The 20,373-nt window shown below is 48.6% G+C and overlaps 1 protein-coding gene and 1 long non-coding RNA gene across 4 annotated transcripts in view; one reads left to right on the top strand and one right to left on the bottom strand.

Moving 5' to 3' along the window:
- The window catches only part of LOC139057431 (uncharacterized), a 327,910-nt gene that overhangs the window by 198,230 nt on the left and 109,307 nt on the right, over window positions 1–20,373 (top strand). The gene's annotated exons all lie outside the window — the stretch shown is intronic.
- LOC135898853 (very long chain fatty acid elongase 7-like) lies at window positions 3,911–18,455 on the bottom strand. Of its 3 annotated transcripts, none has more exons than XM_070535668.1 (3): window positions 18,352–18,455; window positions 13,292–13,473; window positions 3,911–5,006 (listed from the first exon to the last, which is right to left on the bottom strand). In XM_070535668.1, exons 1-3 carry the CDS (start codon window positions 18,356–18,358, stop codon window positions 4,137–4,139), a joined length of 1,059 nt encoding a protein of 352 aa, XP_070391769.1. In that variant the 5' UTR covers window positions 18,359–18,455; the 3' UTR covers window positions 3,911–4,136. The 3 variants fall into 3 exon arrangements, with proteins under 3 accessions (XP_070391769.1, XP_070391768.1, XP_065284089.2); XM_070535667.1 differs by lacking the exon at window positions 18,352–18,455 and adding an exon at window positions 17,677–17,759; XM_065428017.2 differs by lacking the exons at window positions 13,292–13,473; window positions 18,352–18,455 and adding an exon at window positions 13,124–13,180.

The raw sequence follows: 20,373 nt of genomic DNA, 5'->3' as shown, positions 1-20,373 counted from the left end.
ACCAGCGAAGCTCTGTATGTGGGCCCCATAATGGCGAACTATACCTGCGCCGCGGGTCGGCCGGCCATTGCACTATCCTCGGAATCGGCCCACGTATGGAGAGCGCTTAACGCCTGCTTCACCTCCGCCCTGGGTCGGGCCGGTATTACACTATCTTCGCGATCGGCCCACGTATGGGAAATGCTTGACGCGGCTTCACCTCCGCCGCGGGTCGGCCGGGCATTGCACTATCTTCGGGATCGGCCCACGTATGGGGATTGCTTAACGCCTGCTTTACCTCCGGCCGCAGGTCGGGCCGGTATTGCACTTTCTTCGGGATCGGCCCACGTATAAGAAGTGCTTAACGCCTCTTTCACCTCCGCCACGGGTCGGGCCAGTATTGCATTATCTTCGGGATCGGCCCATGTATGGGGTGTGCTTAAGGCATGCTTCACTTCCGTCGTGGGTCGGCCCAGCATTGCACTATCTCCGGGATCGGCCCACGTATGGGCAGTTTTTTTCTTACGACACGAAAATTTCCTTGGATGGTACAAGTGTACAGCTTCGCTGAGGAAAGGATTGCGGGTGGTTAAAATGCTAAGAAGGCTTTGCAACCGAGAGTTCGACGTAAGCCCATCTGGTCGGGATGAGACATGACAAAGAAAGACGCATACCGACTAAGTAAAAGTTATTAAAAGACAAAACGTGTCGGCTTCCATACAGAAGCTTTGTTCACAACGGGGCGAAAAAGGGCGAAGTGCCTGTTCAAATAGGTTTCAGCATGTGGTGCAAGCACCGCGCGTAAGGCGGGAGGACGGTTCCTTCGTTTCGATTGAGCATCTGTCCTGTTGATTTTATGTCGAGGGACTCCAGCTACAGACGTGACTTCCCTTTTCTGTCCTGGCCGATTAGACTAAACTTCATCCACTCAATATTGTGCGTAGTCGTTGCTGCGTGCTCTATGTGTGCTCTACCAAAGTATTTGAAGCCACTCTTATTGACATCGGTTTGATGTTGGTGCAGCCGCTGTTGCTCGTCTCCCGTATGTAGACGCAATCACAATCCGCATGGCGCATCTTCTGAACAGGGCCAGGAAGAGCTTCCTTCGGCACTTTGTCCTTCCCAATAACGTGTGCGTGCCTTAGTTTGCGCAGAGGAACGTGAGCCATCTCAACGTCATATTTGCTCAGCAGGAGTGATAAGGTATCGCTTATATCCAGGGCAGGTAAGGAATGGAAGCGCGTTTCTTCAGACGGGCACTGCCAGCTTGGGAAGCGTTGAACGAACGGCGTTCCACATCGTTCATGAGGTTTGGACAGCCTTTTGTACCGCCATTATTTCCACGTCGATGGTCCTTTCCTTCTCTGTGTCGTCACTCGACATCTACGCTCAGCCATTCTCCGTGAGCTTCATGTCGCACCGACTGCAGGCCATCTTTGTGTCACTCGCACCTACGACCGTGTCCGCCGTCGCTTTTACTGGCTTGGCCTCGCTCGCTCTGTGCGGCGATACGTTGTGTTGTGGGAACCTTTCAGCATCAAGAAAAAAAAAACAACGACTCTTCCTGCCGGATATCCTAAACCCCTCGGCATTCCAAGTGAGCCATTCTTTAGAGTAGGTTCAGATCTTCTGGGTCATTTCCCCGAGCCCAGGTCCGGTAAGAGGTTGATCGCTGCGTCTACTGATTGCGTGACGCGTTACGTCATTACCCAAGCGCTTCCGACAAGCTGTGCAACTGACGTCGCGGCTTTCATCCTCCACGACATGATTTCAGTGCACGGTGCCCCACGACAGCTACTCACAGACCATGGTCGTACCTTTCTTTCCCAAGTCATCGCCGACATCTTGCACTCTTGTTCTACCAAGCACAAGCTCACTACCTCCGACCGTCCTCAGACTAATGGCCCGACTGAGCGACTGAACAGGACCACCACCGACATTCTAAGTACGTTTCGCCAGACCACCATGACTTGTACATTGCACTACCCTACGTCGCGTTCGCTTGCAGTTCCTCCCGTTCCGAAACCGGCGGTTATTTGCCGTTTTACCTATTGTTCATTTGCGACTCTTCATTGCTCTTGGACCCTTCCTTCACTTCATGCCTCGAGCATCGATTATACCCGCGACATCATTATCCATGCTGACCACGCAAGGTAGCATGTCCATGCTCGTCTAGCGGCATCCCGAGAAAACCAAAAGCGCGTTTACAATCAGCGCCACCATGACGTACACTATTCACGAGGTTCCCTTGTGCTACTTGGTCCCCTTCCCGTATAGTGGGGTTCTCGGGAAATAAATTAGGGTTGATCCCTCTATCATAGGAATCGGCAGAACACGAAAATGAAACATGTCTTCACAGAAGCTGTTGCATGTTTGCTTCGCGAACTCATGGTCTGCTGCAGCGAAAGGCGCAAGATTTGCGGGTCGCCGACCGTGTTGCAGGCTTACTTGGCATGCGGCGTCCTGTTGGCGAGTTTCTTCGGCGACCTGTGAAGTGACTTTAAAGAGAATGGAAGAGATAAGTGCAATTTTGCTAGAATAGCAGCTTGGGCTTGTTGGCTTTCCATCCTGCTAGTAACAGCGCAAAATGTAGACAAGGGACGAGACAAGAAGACACCACAAGCGCTGACTTTCAACAACGTTTATTCCGAAAGAAACACGGCTTCTTATAAACATTGCCCTCACGTGACAGCGACACGTGATCGCACATCATGTGAAACAAGCACTTTTTCCTTTTATGCACTCAAGATAGCGGTTGCACGTGCAAAAGCTCAAGTTCCTTTTTTTGTCAGTAACAAGGACGGCGTGCTAACGCATTGGTCACGAAGTCTGGTAATCTCGGCTGCCTCAATTATCTCCCGGACCAGCTGGTCATTGTGTTTCTTTAGCACTTTACAGCGTCTAAATTCTGCGGCGCAATCTTTTGAGGGGCAATCCCTGATATGTATGCCTAGATTCCTGTTAGCTTGCTCGACGCTAAGTTTGTGTTCCTTCAGTCTCTCATTTGTGCATCTAGAAGTTTGCCCAATATACCTTTTTCCACATTTCAGAGGTATTGAATACACAACGGCTTCTGTGCACTCCACAAAACGAACGCACGGGTAAACTTAGTAGGCTTTCTCTCTAAGCGTTCGAACTAAAAAAAAGAAAACAAACATCGACCTAGCCCGGCAAGGGTGATGTATATCTGAGCTCACACGGGATTAAAACTCTGCGCCATAATATAGAAGCAAGCAAGCAAGCAAGCAAGCCAGCAAGCAAGAAACTCTTCGGAATGGACAACTTTCTAAGGGCACCGATGAACCGCTGCTACAGCAAGTTGCTCGGAAGTTGCACTAACGCCTTCACAGCACCACAAATTTTCGGTTAGAATTTTACACAGACACACACACACGCACACACGCACGCACACACGCACGCACGCACACGCAGATAGAAAGAGAGAGAGAGAGAGACAGACAGACAAGGGCGGGCGCACACAAATTATGTCGAGCCTTTTGTTAGGCGGAGTTATTGACTATACTAGCGAGCGCGAAAGACGCCTTGAGCGCATCATGGTTTCAGAGGCAGCATGCGCATATGTACGTAGCGCTATTGGACTCCATTGTATCCACCAGAACCGTTTACTTTCGCATTGCCGTGCAGCCGCTCATGTGTGAAGTCGAGATTTCTGGTTCTTTATTTCTTTTTTTCGCTCCCTCAGACGGCCAGCGCCGCAACCTCCGCGAATGCGTGGAGGCCTGCGCGATCTGTTGGTGGTGTAAGGAACACAGAGGCGCGAGCGGCGCGCGTGCTCCACTGTCATTCGTTGCCCTGTTCTGCAAGAGAACAGCCAGGTTACAACCACAGTCGCAAAACCCGGGTAAGCTCGAAAAGAAAAGGTTCAATTTCGAAGAACCTGTGAATTCACCGAATTTCGCCCAACAACAACTAAACCAAGAAACTCTAATTTATCTAGTATTGCACAGCAGGGTAACTCTGTACAGAAGCAATAATATCTTCAAAGGAGAATTCTATAAGCAAAAAAAGTATCTTCAACACACTTTCGGAAAGTCTCAGGCACTCTTTAATTTCAATGTAGCCCAAATAACTTAAGTTCAAGAAACTTAAAGAAAAAAAAACAGCGCGTTTGTTCACTGACGGAACTTTGCATGGACCTACAGCTTCTTCCTGGAGTAAGATTGAATGTAGAACACGACGAACCACACGAAGAACAGGATCGCGTGCGCCACCAAAGTCCACACGAAGAGGCCAACGTAGTTCCCCTCGGCGAACACCATGCCGACGGACTGCGAAAACAAGAGGATAAACTGCAAGATTTGCATCATGGTCATGTACTTCTTCCACCACAGCAGGTGCCTGTAGGCTGGACCGAGTGCCGCAAGGAAGTAGTACGCGTACATGAACACGTGCACAAACGCGTTCAGGCACATTATGAACATCTCGTGCGACTGGCCTCCATAGGTCACGTTCAGCCACATGTTCCAGGCGATGTCCACGTGGTGAATGACGTGCAGTGCGCTGACCTGGTGGTTCTTCTTACGCAGCACAAAGAACACGGTGTCGGCGAGCTCGAAGACTTTGAACATGTAAAACCACCAGGACAAGTGCACGATCTGGAGGTTGGCTGGAGAGTCAGTCATGTCCAGGTCCTGCAGGAAGGTGTAGCGCAGGTCCCAGTAAGCGAGCTTCACGAAACGGCACACGAAGAACGTGCTGAGGAGGGTTGCTGACAGGTTGTAAAGGAGGATGCAGGCCTTCAGCTCGAACGGCTTGCGCCGGGACATCCAGCGAGGACCGGCCACCTTGACGAAGAACACATACGCGGCCGTGATCACGAGGAGTGGCAGGGGATTGCCAGTCAGCAGCCAACCTTCGGTCCGGTGGTCCCGCTTTGGTAGCCACACGCGGCTGGCGTCGTCAGAGGAGAAAAGCGTACGCGAAGTCATTGCGGTCGACGTCGTGCGTAGGCCTCGTCGAGCGAGAAGGAAGCTGATTCCTAGATGCACCGTTCCTCGATGAGAGTCCTGCAAGATCAACAAAGCATACTGATCAAAGGCGGCTTTCCTTCCCAGCAGTTTCAGCACGACCCTATCAAATGGCGCATTCGGTAGTAACACGTAGAAACACCGACGGCTTTTCTTGACTATGTGCAGCTGCCGTGGTGGCTTAGCGGCTTTGGTGTTGCACTGCTAAGTACGAGGTCACGAGATCGAATCTAGTATTCACAAGAAACAATTAGAAGACACTTATTAGATGTGAATACGACAGCATTAATGTCAAACTGAACGCTGCTGAGTGGTCCTTCGAGTTGCGAACTTCTCGCGGGCAAGCGAGCGCGTTGAGACACTTGGCCAACGGTTCTGTTTAGTCCGGTGAATAAGACACTCGGCTTCTCAGCGGAGACTGGTAGGTTCAAAACTCCCTAACGCGAACGTGTTTCTCCTTTCGAATTTAACCTGTTGATTATAAAATAATTTCTTCAAAGCGATTACCGAGGAGAATTGAGAACGCAAGCGTGTGCTTGTGCCGGCGAGCAAGGCACGGATAGCACAGGCTTCCGACAGCGAGGTTGACATGGCGTTACGACAATGCCCTTTCCAGCCACACAACAACTGGCGCGCCAGCGCGGCAGCAGGTGTTGCTTTTCGTCCGCTCTGCTTCGTTGAGGCGCGTCTGCGACGTGGCGTCGCAGCCAATGGGCATTTAGGTACCATTTGGCTGCTATAGACAACCGCGTTTTCGCTCATGGGGCCATTTGATGCTTTTGCATCATAAATGAAGAAAGCTGTCAAGGTGCGCGTCAGCCCATGGGGAAGGTGGTGGTGCCAAGGGAGAACTGAGCACAGTGACCAATTTATTACATTACTGCCTATAGTTGTGCAGGTATCACTGGAGGAAACGTTTGAGCCTGTTGCTGCCGGACAAAAACGTCGGTTTAATCTTGACAGGCAGGGGTAACTTTGGCTATTGACCTGGATTGCGGATAGTACACTTGACTGAAAGCCGTGAATAATGACTGGCACGAGCAAAAACGAAAATACATTCAGGAGCGTCTACACCGCTCGTCAATGAGCAAGATTTCGAAGATGGAAAAATAAATGACGAACGCACCCACACAAGATAGACTTTTGCACGAGATATATGAAAGCGTTTACCTTTCCTTGGGAACTAACCACAATGTTTCGTGTCTAACTATTATTGTAGGCTGACCCCGAAGATATCCCCGTCTAACAGAACGGTAAACACCTCACGATTGCACTACAGCACAGTGGTAGTACCGTGCATTATCCCAGGGGGGGGGGGGGCGCACGGTGGTAAGGAAAGCGTTCTCCTATTCTTCCCTCGTGACTGCTAGTGTTCGTAGGCGCTGTCGTTGAGACACTGCATCTCTGGTCAAAGACGCCGACGCTGTCGTTTGAGACGCTACGCCTCTGGTCTCAGATTCTCCGCGGGGTTCCTTCCGAACTACTCTTTGAGGAAGTGGCAATGGAAGTTCCTATTGGCTCCCGCGTAAGGATAAGGACAATAGATTTAGGAGGTGTTCGTAAAGCACAGTAGTAAGGGAAGCACCACCCATTAACATAGTGTCAAGCTAGTGCACAAATAACCACCTCCAAAACATGCTACCATGGACAACCACCTGGTTTGATGGTTTATAATTTTTGCCATGCTTTCTGTAGTATTGCCAATGAGATTGAACTTGACCACTTAGACCTCAAACGTCGTGATACAGGAGAGAAGTACGCTCATCTATAGCTCTCTGACTGCTTCCAGGCGTCCAGATTGTTGCTGCCGTTAGACTCCATCGCTTTCTGGTTGGATGGATGAATGGATAGATGGTAGTCCTGCCGCCTCACTATGAGAAGGTAAAGAAGTGGGAGCATGTCAATAACTTCAGCAAGATATTGTTACTTGTGGAAAGTCACAGATGAAAGAGGCTATATACAGGCTATTTACACTGGAGCCAGACCACCAGGCCGACACTCGCTCGCGCCAAGAGATGTGGCAGAAAAGGACTGCAGGGGACGAGGAGGGCTGCTAGAAAACTGGGGAACCATGGGTGGAGACGATGAACACACAGAGTTGAGACCCATGTTCTCAAATTCCTGTCTGACGACGGCCTGAATCAGCGCATTCGTGGTTGCTGGTGGATCGGGAGGCGTCGCGGAGAAAGCTGGCGGACAGGGGGCCTCGAGCTCGCGGCGAACAAAACGGGTTATGTCGTCACATGGGGCGGTCTGACGCGGTCGACCCTCACATGTCGACGTAGCAGCAGTGTTGGGTAGCCGCGTGATGTGATGTGTGATGCGGCGGCTCTTCGCTTGTTCAAGGCGACGGCATTCCTTGATGATGGCGTCGATAGTCGAGACGTGGCCGAAAACAAGCAAATTGAAAGCATCGTCGGCGATGCCTTTTAGTACATGCGACACTTTATCTGCTTAATAACGTCAATGAAGACTATCTATACTATGCTTTCACTGAGCTTCATCAAAAGTCGGCATCTTTCCGTTGGTTTCATCTCGTGTACCGTCGAGGTGAGACTCCTGCAAAGACGTTAGCGACTCCAGATTATGCCCGAGTTGCTAGCTGTCAGGGCGCTGTTCCTGCTGCACAGCAGCAGTTACCTCGCATGCTGCCTCGCGTTAACCTGTTGCCCCCAAGTATTCTTAGAACAGTGTCCGAGGAGCTAGAACAGAACGTTAATGACATCGCTGTCAGTTTTTTACCCTTAGGGTAAATCTGTCACACTTTAGAACGAATAGATTTATTACCTACCCGGAAGGGCTTTCAGTGTCGAATCGTGCTGCGAGGCACGTTCATCGCCAAACGCAAACTAGCTCTTCGAAACCCAGGTGTTCTTGCGCGAAACGTGTGTGGTGTCCAAGAAGGTTTAAACATCCTTGGTGGCACCCGAAAGTATAGTTGCCGGGGTCGGTGGTGGCGCTGTGTCGCGTTTCTCCGCTGCCTAGGATGACGGTGGCGGGGCGTCATCCCAGGCAGCGATATTCACCGTCAAATAACGCTGCGCCTCTCGTTTCCGCCTGCTGCGTTTCGTATTGCTGACTCGCCAAAGCTTCATATTTACTACTTGCCAAAGCTTCGCTTAGACAGACTTCTACAGGGCGTAGGAGGAGGGTCAGGACACCGTGGAGTATATGGGCGGATAAGGAAGCGCTGGTGCAGAGCCGCTACCGTCATGAAGCCGCCGTCGTATAGTAACTCTGCTATGTCGCCCACTAAAGCATGGCAATATTTTGTGTCACCATCATCAAACAGCATTGTTTTCTCTTTCGGAGCAGAAAAGTAGGGGTATCCCAAACAACGGAGGCGTGGTTAAGAAAGTTTGATGCTGGGAATCGTGCTTTTTACCTTGTTTATTTCACTTTTTCTTTTCTTTTAAATACAGGTAGGACATTATGCCAAACAACAACAGTGGCCTGGTTGCGCTAACCACCGCCCCGTTTCAAAGGGGACGCTTACAGCATCCATCCATCCAACCAGCCCCAGAGCAGACGACACGACGATGCTGCTTGTGCACGCGCGCACGTAGAGACACGTATATTGGCGTTCGTATAGACTTGCAACTGTAAAATAAATTCGCAGATTCAATTGACGTTTGTAGACGATGTGCATCGGAAGTAAGCAACACAAAACATGTTTTGGAAAGTAGGCCCTTCAAACAAAGGCACCCAACTGTGATATGCAGCTCCCAGTTTGAGGGTGTTTCGCGACAGCGGTTTTATTTCGAACACTTTAACCATGTCGTGTTTGTCGGTCGCATTCATTGCAAAATTTCTAAATATTGGACTAAAATACTTTTGTAGCACCAATTGGAGCAAGTTATCTTGGAGTCCCGGCGTCGAGCACATCAAGGCTTTGCGCTCGCAGAGTATTTCAGCGACATTATTCACAGACTTCTCCAAAGGGGAATTCATGTGCCTTCTTCTTGCGAGAAGAAGCTGCGACCACCAAGGAGCTCTCACGGTCACTGTACGAATTCCTGGATAATCCAGAGGCTCCAGCCACTGGGACCAGGCTTCTTCATCTCGAGCGAACCAGCGAAAGCATCAGACCCCATGATGTAGATAATTAAGACCCCCGTATCACTGTTTCCCTTACCTTCTCACTCCCTCCACTTCCCAAGCCGATTCACCGCATTTCTTTAAGGGCAAAAATGTGAATGAAGGCGTGTAAACAACAACTTCTTGCGAGAAGAACTTGGACGAACTTCTCCAATGTGTAGAGAACTCCTAAAAGTTGTCCAGATCGGTAGTTCAGTCCAGGACGGACCTGATGCTTTATAAACCAGTCCGAAGGCGTCGAGGCTTTGGCTTTGTTAAATGGCTAGCGCACTACTCACATTCGATCTTTTATTGTACAGCTCTTGCCAGGTAGCCGCCGACCATGGGTAATGCTGCGACATCTGGAGTAGGAAGCAGGGGCTGTTCTCGGTTGAGTCGCTCTGTGAGCTCTCTACGTGCCTTTGCAGGGAATTCCTCTCTTATTCCCTTCCTTGTGTTTTACTATTGCGGCAGCGTCGACAAGCAATAGTTACCTTCTGCTGCCATTGTGTTGCTCGTACTCGACGACGACGCGAGGCCGGTCTTCTAAATACCCGAGAGAACATCTCGGGCATTCGTTTGATCATTGGAGCCTGCTGACTTCCTTGACCAGCGAAAAAACGACTCGATTGGGTCAGGCGACACTTTCTTCGTTGAAAGAAAATAAAGCACATGTCTTCAAGAATATATCGAATGCACTCCACATTTGAACGAGTTGTCATCACCGGGCCTTCGTAAAACTCCTTGGTTAAGAAGTTTTTCGCTAGGCACTGGTTTCTAAGATTGGCTCGGGGAAGCTTATTTGAAGCCAGTTTAGCCATTCATCGCTTGTAGATTCGAGCTACTTGAAGTCAGCGTTGTTCTGTTGCATGTGCTGGGCACAATTGCTCACGTCCATGAACATAAACCACAGGTGCACGGCGTCCCTGAATACAACCGTTGGTCCGACACCCGCGAAACATCGCGTGTGTGGCCCGATTCATTTTGCAGGAGCTTCATTGCAGCTGTCACGAGAGGGGGCAAAACTTGAATTGCTCTTTTCATGTTCATTTTTTCAATATTTGTGAGGAACACTTGTTTTCAGGTCAAGTATCTAACTGGCTTTACACGGCTGCCTTGCTGCATTCTGTAGAGTCTCTTGAAGTCGTTCGCCATTATTTCGCCGCCTTTCCCGACGTCACGGGACAAAAACTGCGATCACACGTTTTTTGATCAAGTGGCCCTGATCTAATGCTAGAAAAATCTTTCGATTCGATGGTCCAGGGTGCTCAATGTGATGCCTGGGCTTGCGTTGCATAGAAGTTGGAACGCCAAGACATTGATTTTGTGGTTTTCGGGGACAATGCGCACGACGAAAAATCTTATGTCTTCAACTTCCTTGAGGACATGTTATATATAAGCGCGTGCAGCTCGCGGCCACTGCATTTTTTTGTGAAGAAATAGGTCACGGGTATTTTGAACCAAAGTGAAAGGCTGTTGAGGACGAAGCACAGAAACGAGTTGGCCTCCACAGGTTCATTTGTTGTTCCTTTAGGAAAGCTCCCACCAAAGTCTGCTTCGCGGATGAAGGCGTCCCTTTGCTTCTAATAAAGCAGCCGCTGTTTCACGCGCAGTTCAAAAACGAGCACGCCCTCGCTTGCGATGAGGGGAAAGAAGCGAGCTCGGTTGACAGCCTTTGCTTCGCGAGTTGCGTCACGCCAACTTCTCCACATGATGGGTCCATAAAACGCTCCAGAGTGCTTCGACTGGTTAGCCGGAGAATGCCTGTAGCGCTTATAAGCTCGTATGTGCGAGTGGAGAGGTTACATAAAACCACAGCATGGTGCACTATCAGATCAGACCACTTTGCTGTCTTCTTCCGGAAATTAGGAATTTGTTCTACTAATACTGACGCAGCCGAGTCTTTCTAGTTCGCTTTTTCGACAAGTTAGAGGAATGCACGAACAAAGCACTCTTGCTTCAGCTTTTGTATTTCCCGTTTGCAATTGTCGACGGTATTCTTGAACCGTTCAATACACGCATGTAAGTCTCGTTCTTTGCATCTCTACTTTGGTTTGTCCGCTGTCGAAACCGAGAACTGTGGGGACACCTGCACTGCTCTGTCAACGTGCACAGTCGCAGTGACGCAGCGCTCGCTCGCGCCGTTTTTCCCAGCTGGCAACGGTTCGGTAGCGGTGCAGTGCACGGGCGATGAACCGTCAAAGGCGACGTCGACGACCGGCCAGTCGTTGACCGGATGCGGACGCGACTCTATTGAGCAGTCACGAATGACGCTTCGGTAGTGGTGGGTTTATCAGTGCAGCGGCCTCACGCTTCTTCACTAACGCCTCGCTTCTCTCTCCTTTCTAGGAGACTGCAAGTACGCCGAATATTCTTCGAAAATGGTAGGGACAGCTTCCTTTTGAGTTTGCGAATTTTGCAACCTTACTTGAAGTCACAGGAACTGAAGTGTCGGCTGCATACAGTCGAGTAGCACGACGTCGTATTCCGTGCTCAGTTATCTCGACAAATGACATTTAGCCATTTTGCGCGCAGTTCCAGATCGCTTGGTATTTCTTGAAACAATATTCCCAGCCTCCATTGTTTCCTGGACATCTTGCAACGTGGCACGCAGCAGTGCTGCATGTTGTCGGGCGCAGTACATCGCAACCGAATCCGCACTGCAGATCGACAACTGAGTGGGTATAGAAAGAGAGGAAAGTAACATAAAGAAATGGCAAGAATGATGTATCGTAAATCACTGATATTATAGTATCAAACCAATGTACATTCCAACGACGCCAACAACTAACACGTGGTCAGGAAAAATCTAGTAAACAAATGGTCGCTTCATTTGTAAACACTTATCGCAAATTCTGCCATGCATCCCTTATATTTCACGTAAGAAAATATAAGTAAGCCCACTGCTGTCTCAAAACGCCCATGCTTACGTGCAGCCAACACCACGCAAACAGTACAACTCTTACGTGATTGGTCGGTTTGGGTGGGTGCTTCGATGCCTCTCGACGTCTAGCCAAATCTGGTATGCGATAGCCTGTATGGGGCACGAGCGAATCTCGCGGAGAGAGATATTCTTGATTGGGGGGGGGGGGGGGGGGGGCAGGGCTAAGTGCAGCGCGGTAACTGTCTCTCAATAGAGTACACCTAAACCGCACTCCACAATGGGGAAGGGAGAGAAAGATGGGGTGGCAGCAGCAGCGACATTGGAGGCGCGTAACGGGGCAAAAGCCGCGGCCTAAATCGAGCATGACGGGAGAGGGCAACGGAAGGTCCCCGCTGCGCCATTTTGCGGGCATGAAAAAAAATATAGAAGGCTATGTCACATTTATATATGCAGGCTAGATTTATCTAGTTCAAATGTGTAGCTTTACGTAACCTATATCCGCAGCTGTTTGGCCTAAAGCCTGTATTCATAGTAAACTTTTTAGAGGTAGTCCACTTTTCTATTTGAAAATGGTTCATTCATACTATATCTGTGCATCATGTGCATATTCGCTTCTTTTGTGTGCATCATCGTGCGTTGGCTTTTGGTCAGTGTAATAGGTTTCTAGAAGTTGTGGAGGTGTTTGGACGTTGTCCTGCTGAATCTATATGATTCAGCAGGACAACGTCGAAACAACTGCACGCCCATTTGATTTGACATTTTATTATAAAGTTTGCTTTTTCCTTGTACCAGTTTTGAAACTTAAGTGTTCTTCGAATTAACTTTTAAGCCATCATTAGTCTGGCAGCTGCTTCGTTAAAGACTGCTTGCTTTACAAGCTCGATGAGTCGTTTTGAAGACATTGGCATCCACCATATAATCAAAAGCTTCTTCTACAATTGATGTTTCCCTTTTCAGGGAGAAACAAAGGAAAGGAAGGGAGCTTAACCAGTTTACAGTGGGGTTTGCTACCCTACACTAGGGGAGGGAGAAATGAGAATACAAAAATTGGTAGTTTCGTTGCAGATTCACTAAAACAAGTCCATAATGCGCACGGCCTTTTATAAGTTACAGTCTGGCTCAATGGGTAAGACGACGACAGCGATAGCAAGCACGCGATGCCTGTGCTGAGCGTAAACGGCACTTCGCAGCTTACCAGGGGTCATAGGTATCAATGACGTGACGGTGAGACTGTATGTGCCAGACAGCGTCGTTACCGCATGGAATATTTCGCTAGCGAAAGCGCGACGCGCGCCAGACGCCCGCGCCGCCGGCAACGCGAGAGCACCTGCACGAAAGAATCACAAACGCGGTGATGACTCACCCTCATCTGCCTAACTAGCGCGCACATCAAACCGGGCATGGCGCTGCTCGACTTCAGTGATGCGGGCCTCGTTGCACTATATGTGACTGTGTCCACAAACCGGAAAGCGCACGCTGGCCGCTGTCCTGACCGCTCGCCGAGGTGATCCCGCCAAGATGATGATGATGATATTTGGAATCCCCCTGGAGACGGATAGGTGACAAATATTCAGCCAGCCTGCTTTTGTTAACCAGGCATGCTATACATGATTTTCATTCTAGCATTTTTGTATACATCTACTTAATTTTTCTCCTCCTCAGAGCTACTCTACCTACATTGTATACATTGTACCGCTACCTATGTCTGTAACGGATCCGGTCGTATAAATCTCGTTTCTGCTTTTTTTTCCACCGATACTCTATACGTCTCTGGCTTATCTCGACTGCTGACCGGTTGATGCTCCCTTCCACTTAAATCCAAGGGATTCTGGAAGGAGTAGACAACGTACGCCTGCAGATGCACCAGATGAAGCGAGGGCGGCAACACCATCGGGTGGCGTTCGACCATTCCCTTTCAGCTTTCACCACCTCGAAAAACGGCAAACTCACACCAGCTCGCGCGGGTGCCATGGAGTTAGAGGAATGATGACTGCATGACGTATCACCGAGGTCCGGATCCTGTTCTGTATAAGGCTGGTGCATTGAAGGCAAGGGACCTGATTTTTTTAGTGGTCTGGCTACCGCTAGAAGATACGTTAATTTGCGAAATGCTCACTCTTGCCTAACAGCATCACTTACGAAGTACAGCAGTCTCCTGAGAAGCTTTTCATACACTGTTCGAACAGTATAGCTGTATAGCTGTATAGCTGTTCGAACACTTATAAAAGAAAGGCCCATGAAATTTACTCGAAAAACGTGACTATGGATGAACTATCTGCCTAGATGGATATCACCTGCAAGAGAAACCCAATGAATCCATTCATTAATAAACTAACTAGAGTAATTACTTTTTTCATACCAACTTTACAGCACGTGTTTATCTTGTTACAGTGACGTGAAAGAGAGAACGACGACGGTTCCAAAGACTACGAAGGGTCGACACAGCCTGCAGTAACCGCAAGAATGTTTAAAAAATTTTGTTCAAGGAGTTGCCAGATGATCTTTAGGACGTAGTAAACTGTACTACTCAATTTTCGGGGATACCTTCCAGTTGGAAGCTCGCTCAAATTATTCCAGTTCCTAAAAATAATAGTCAAGCATTCACTCGCTTTACATTATGCGACCAGTTGCTCTAATTTCGAATTTGTCTAAATTAATAGAAAGGATTCTGAATGTTCGTTTTATGAAATTAGTAGAGGACAAAGATGCACTCAGCCCTGGCCAAACTGGATTTAGATCAGGCTGTTCCGTTTGGCACGTTCATGTGTACCTGAAAAGCTCGACAAAAATAAACAATGCCAAAAGCAAATTCAGCTCTAATAACTACATATATCAAAAGCCGATGACAATGTATATCACGAAGTTTTATTGAATCGTTTAGCGGACCTTGATATGTCGAAATATATAATAATATGGTTTCCTTAGTTTCTAACTGAGACAGAAGTTTTTTCTTCAAACAGACATTGACAGTCACGTGGGGTTCCACAAGGAGCTGTCACTTCACCTGTATTGCTTAACATAATACTATGCTCTATGTCTTGCCCCATTGGCATATACACATATGTGTACGTAAATGACATTGCGTTTTTTGTATCAGGCAAAGGCATGCAATCTTAATACAGTTGATTTAAAACATACTTGTGCGCCACAGAAAACTATAGTTACCGAATATTCCGCTCTCCCTTAAGGCAAAAAAAGCTCAATTACTCTATTTTCTTTAAGGAATCCAATGCATAAAAACCTTACCTGTCGCCTGCAGAATATACCTCAGCTGGACTCAGTAAAATACCTGGGCACAGTGTATGATAACCAGCTTAGTTGGCGCATGCATGTTGAATATATAAATTTAAAAATCTCAGTGCCGTTCCACTCTGCAGGTATAGAAGGATGACCAGCGAAGCTGTGTATGTGGGCCCCATAATGGCGAACTACACCTCCGCCGCGGGTCGGGCAGGTATTACACTATCTTCGGAATCGGCCTACGTATGAGGAAATGCTTGACGCGGCTTCACCCCCGCCGCGGGTCGGCCGGGCATTGCACTATCTTCAGGATCGGCCCAGGTATGGGGAGTGCTTAACGCCCGCTTTACCTCCGGCCGCAGATCAGGCCCGTATTGCACTATCTTCGGGATCGGCCCACGTATAAGGAGTGCTTAACGCCTGTTTCACCTCCGACACGGATCGGGCCAGTATTGCATTATCTTCGGTATAGGCCCATGTATGGGGTGTGCTTAAGGCATGCTTCACTTCCGTCGTGGGTCGGCCCAGCATTGCACTACCTCCGGGATCGGCCCACGGTGGGAGTTTTTTGCTTACAACACGGAAATTTCCTTGGATGGTAGAAGTATACAGCTTCGCTGAGGAAGGGATTGCGGGCGGTTAAAATGCTAAGAAGGCTTTGCAACCGAGAGTTCGACGAAAGCCCGTCTGGTCACAATGAGACTTGACAAAGAAAGGCGTACACCGACTAAGTAAAAGTTGTTATTAAAAGACAAAACGTCTCGGCTTCCATACAGAAGCCTTGTTCATAACGGGGCGAAAAAGGTCGAAGTGCCTGTTTAAATAGGTTTCAGCATGTGTTGCAAGCACCGCGCGAAAGACGGGAGGACGGTTCCTTCGTTTCGATTGAGCATATGTCCTGTTGATTTTATCTCGAGGGACTCCAGCTACAGACGTGACTTCCATTTTCTTTCCTGGCTGATTAGACTAAACTTCATCCAGTCAATATTGTGCGTAGTCGTTGCTGCGTGCTCTATGCGTGCTCTACCAAAGCATTTGAAGCCACTCTTATTCACATCGTTTTGATGTTGTCGCAGCCATAGAGTTTCCTACAAAATTACTAGAGGGAACTCTGGCGCTAGTGTCTACGTGAGCTACAATGGGAGCGGTTGTCCTAGCATGGGAATTATGGGAAGTACATGGATTTGCCTAAACTTCGTCTTTTTGGCTTCAAACGGCTTTGTGGCTTTGTAAACTCGTCATTTTCAACAGTTTATTGCGTAATAAATAATTAAATAAACATCATTAAAATTGCCCGACGGCAGGATTCGAACACAGGGACTCTAGTACAGAAGCCTGATATAGAAACCATTAAGCCACGGATGCATGTATCGACAAGCGAACGAAACGCACTTATGAATTTATCGCGGGCATGCCAGTGCTTTGAGACGCTTGCCGCGTTTCGATTTGGGCACATAGACAAGCTTAATCGTTGCAATTAATAGCAATTGCACGCGTTCCCGGCGTCTTCTGCACTTCGAAGAATATAGATTGCGCTGAAATATACGACAATAAGATTTATATAGCGTAATATACAAAGCCACAAGAACGTCTGAATCCATAAGCACGAAGATCAGACAAATCCATGTACTTCCCATCATTCCCATGGTAGGACAACGACTGCAGCGCCAGAGTTCCCTCTAGTAATTTTGTAGGAAACTCTATGGGCGCAGCCGCTGTTTAAGGTTGCCCGTCTCCCGTATGTAGACGCAATCGCAATCCGCACAGCGGATCTTCTGAACAAGGCCAGGAAAGGCTTTGTTCGGCACTTTGTCCTTCCCAATAACGTGTGCATGCATGCCTCAGTTTGCGCAGAAGAACGTTAGCCACCTCAACGTCATATTTGCTCAGCACGCGTGATAAGGTATCGCTTATCCAGGGCAGGTAAGTAATGGAAGCGCGTTTCTTCGGGCACTGCCAGCTTGGGGAGGGTTGAACGAACGGCGTTCCACAGCGTCATTGAGGTTTGGACAGCGTTTTGTACCGCCATTATTTCCACGTCGATGGTCCTTTCCTTCTCTGTGTCGTCACTCGGCACCTACGCTCAGCCATTCTCCGTGAGCTTCATGTCGCACCGATTGCAGGCCATCTTTGTGTCACTCGCACCTACGACCGTGTCCGCCGTCGCTTCTACTGGCCCGGCCTCGTTCGCTCTGTACGGCGATACGTTGTGTTGTGGGAGCCGTGTCAGCATCGAAAAAAACTAGCGACGCCTACTGCCGGATATCTTAAACCCCTCAGCATTCCAAGTGAGTCATTCTTTAGAGTAGGTTTAGATATTCTGGGTCACATCCCCGAGCCCTGTTCCGGTAAGAGGTTGATCGCTATGTCTACTGAATAAGTGACGCGTTACGCCATTACCCTAGCGCTTCCGACAAGCTGTGCAACTGACGTCACGGTTTTCATCCTCCACGACATGATTTCAGTGCACGGTGCCCCACGACAGCTACTCACAGACCATGGTCGTACCTTTCTTTCCGAAGTCATCGCCGACATCTTGCACTCTTGTTCTACCAAGCACAAGCTCACTACCTCCTACCATCCTCGCACCAATGGCCCGACTGACTGACTGAACCGGACCACCACCGACATTCTGTCAAAGTACGTTTAACCAGACCATCATAACTGCTACATAACACTGCCCTACGTCATGTTCGGTTGGAATCCTTCACGCCATGAAACCGGCGGTTAGTTGCCGTTTTACATGTTGTTCAGTTGTGACCTTGCATTGCTCTTGGACCCTTCCTTCACCTCATGCCTCGAGCATCGACTACACCGGCGACCATTATACTACTATACTCTACTATACTCTACGACTATACCCATTACCCATGCTCACCACGCAAGGTAGCATGTTCGTGCTCGTCTATAGTGGGATCCCGAGAAAACCAAAAGCGTGTTTAGAATGAGCGCCACTATGACGTACACTTTTCAGCAGGTTCCCTTGTGCTACTTGGTCCCCTTCCCGTAGAGTGGTGCTCTCGGAAAAAAAGAAAAAGTTGATCCCTCTTTCCCAGGAATTGGTAGAACACGAGCATGAAACATGTCTTCACAGAAGCTGTTGCATGTTTGCTTCGCGAACTCATGGTCTGCTGCACCGAAAGGCGCACGATTTGCGGGTCGGTGACCGTGTTGGAGGTTTACTTAGCATGCGGCGTCCTGTTGGTTAGCGGCGTCCAGCTGCCGAGTTTCTTCGAGGACCATGCGAGCATTTTGATCCGACTCCCTAGTTTCTCGGCCACCCAGATGCGACGCGCTCAGCTTCAGGAATGCGAGTGGGAGAGTTTGCAACATGCGCCGCGAACGCGCAAAGGCGTTTTAAATAAATACGAACGCGAACGAATACGAACACGAACGCGCAAAGGCGTTTTATTTAAATACATCTTACAAATTGTTTTATACGTTTAGCATTATTAAAAACTTGAATTGGGTAATCATAAAGGTCAAGTTCTGTTTTCTAAATTTCGGACTGGTTATGTACACCGAAATAACAGGCTTTAAATTATTCACTCAGTTTAACTGATTTCGCACGTGGAACTAAGCGCGGTACAAGATGCAACACTTATGTGACGTAGAAGGCTGACGTGAAATGAAACTGCCGTCGCGCACTTCCGTCTTCCCGCGGTCTGTTGACTTCCCATGGTCTGAGCTCTGCGCAGCTCCCAATCCAACACAAAATCACTTCAGCAGTAAGGGCGAGCCAGACCATTTTATCTCACGGTATGGGGAAGCTATACTTTACGACACTCCACCACGTGACAGGGAGATTACATCACGTGCCGTGCTTCGCGGTTCCACGTGTGTAATCACGTAAGCTGAACGAATAATTTGACGCCAGTTATTTGGGTCTGTATGGCCATATTGAAATGATGAAACACGGAACTAGACTTTTACACCAATTCTCTTCAACTTTCTAATATAAACTTGCGCCGTAAAGTTTGCTTACAAAAAGTGAATGTTTTATTGATTTGGTTAATAGATTGCTTTCATTTTTCTTGCAAACGATGCCAGCCTGGGCAGATAATTCACTTCTAGCGGCGTAATTCGGGTAAACTTAGTAGGCTCTCTTTTTAAGCGTTCGAACTAAAAAAAACAGAAAACAAACATCAACAGAGTCCAGGACAGGTGATGTATATCTGAGCGCACACGGGATAAAAACCCTGCGCCATATTATAGAAGCAAGCAAGCAACAAAGCGAGAAACTCTTCGGAGTGGGCAACTTTCCAAAGGCACCGATGAACCGCTACTACAGCAAGTTGCTCGCAAGTTGAACCAACGCCTTCATAGCACAACAAATGTTCGTTTAGAACACACACACACACACACACACACACACACATACACACACACACACACACACACACACACACACGCACGCACACACACGCACGCACGCACGCACGCACGCACGCACACACACACACACACACACACACACACAGAGAGAGAGAGAGAGAGAGAGAAAGCGAGAGAGAAAGACGAGCGCGGGCGCACACAAATAATATCGAGCCTTTTGTTAAGCGGAGTTGCTTACTACTAGCGAGCGCTAAGGGCGCCTTGAACGCATCATCGTTTCAGAGGCAGCATGCGCATATGTGCGTAGCGCAATTGAAATCCGTTCTATCCACAAGAAGCGTTTACTTTCTCATTACCGCGCAGCCGCTGATGGGCGAAATGGAGATTTCTGGTTCTTTATTTGTTTTTTCGCTCCCTCAGATGGCCGGCGCCGCCACCGCCGCGGATGGATGGATGGATGTTATGAGCGTCCCCTTTGGAACGGGGTGGTGGGTTGCTCCACCAAGCTCTTGCTATTATATTGCCTAATGTTCTACCTAGGTTAAACAATTAAAAAAGGGAAAAAAACGCTATGAACTACCACACCCACATTTTCTGATCCCCTATTGCGAATCGTGCTTTTGTACGTCTCTGTGTTTTGTCGTTTCCCTACTCTTCTTGCACCAATGCTCCAATCGCATCTTACTAATGCTTACTGCGGACATGTTTATTTTTAAACTGCTCCCACTGGACCCAAGGGCTTCAAGGAGGCCAGTGGTGCCTAAATCGAACGCTGGGTCGACGTCTTCACATTCTAATCAAACATGCTTCATCGTTTCCCAAGCTTTACCGCAGCAAGCACATGCTTCTTCTTCCTTCTTATACCTCGTT

This window comes from Dermacentor albipictus, chromosome 3 (assembly GCF_038994185.2).
Source record: "Dermacentor albipictus isolate Rhodes 1998 colony chromosome 3, USDA_Dalb.pri_finalv2, whole genome shotgun sequence".
Lineage (NCBI taxonomy): Eukaryota > Metazoa > Arthropoda > Arachnida > Ixodida > Ixodidae > Dermacentor > Dermacentor albipictus.
The sequence above is the reverse complement of the archived record's forward strand: the minus strand, read 5'-3'. Positions and strand labels throughout refer to the sequence as shown.

Bases quoted from the DNA above. Each gene is read 5' to 3' on its own strand.
- LOC135898853 (XM_070535667.1), bottom strand. From the start codon at position 17,749: ATGGTAGGAGGTAGTGAGCTTGTGCTTGGTAGAACAAGAGTGCAAGAT. The intron at 13,474-17,676 runs GTACGACCATGG...ATCCGTCTCCAG, and splicing joins CGATGACTTCGGAAAGAAAG to GGGGATTCCAAATATCATCA. The intron at 5,007-13,291 runs GTGAGTCATCAC...TTGATCTTGCAG, and splicing joins CGCTAGTTAGGCAGATGAGG to GACTCTCATCGAGGAACGGT.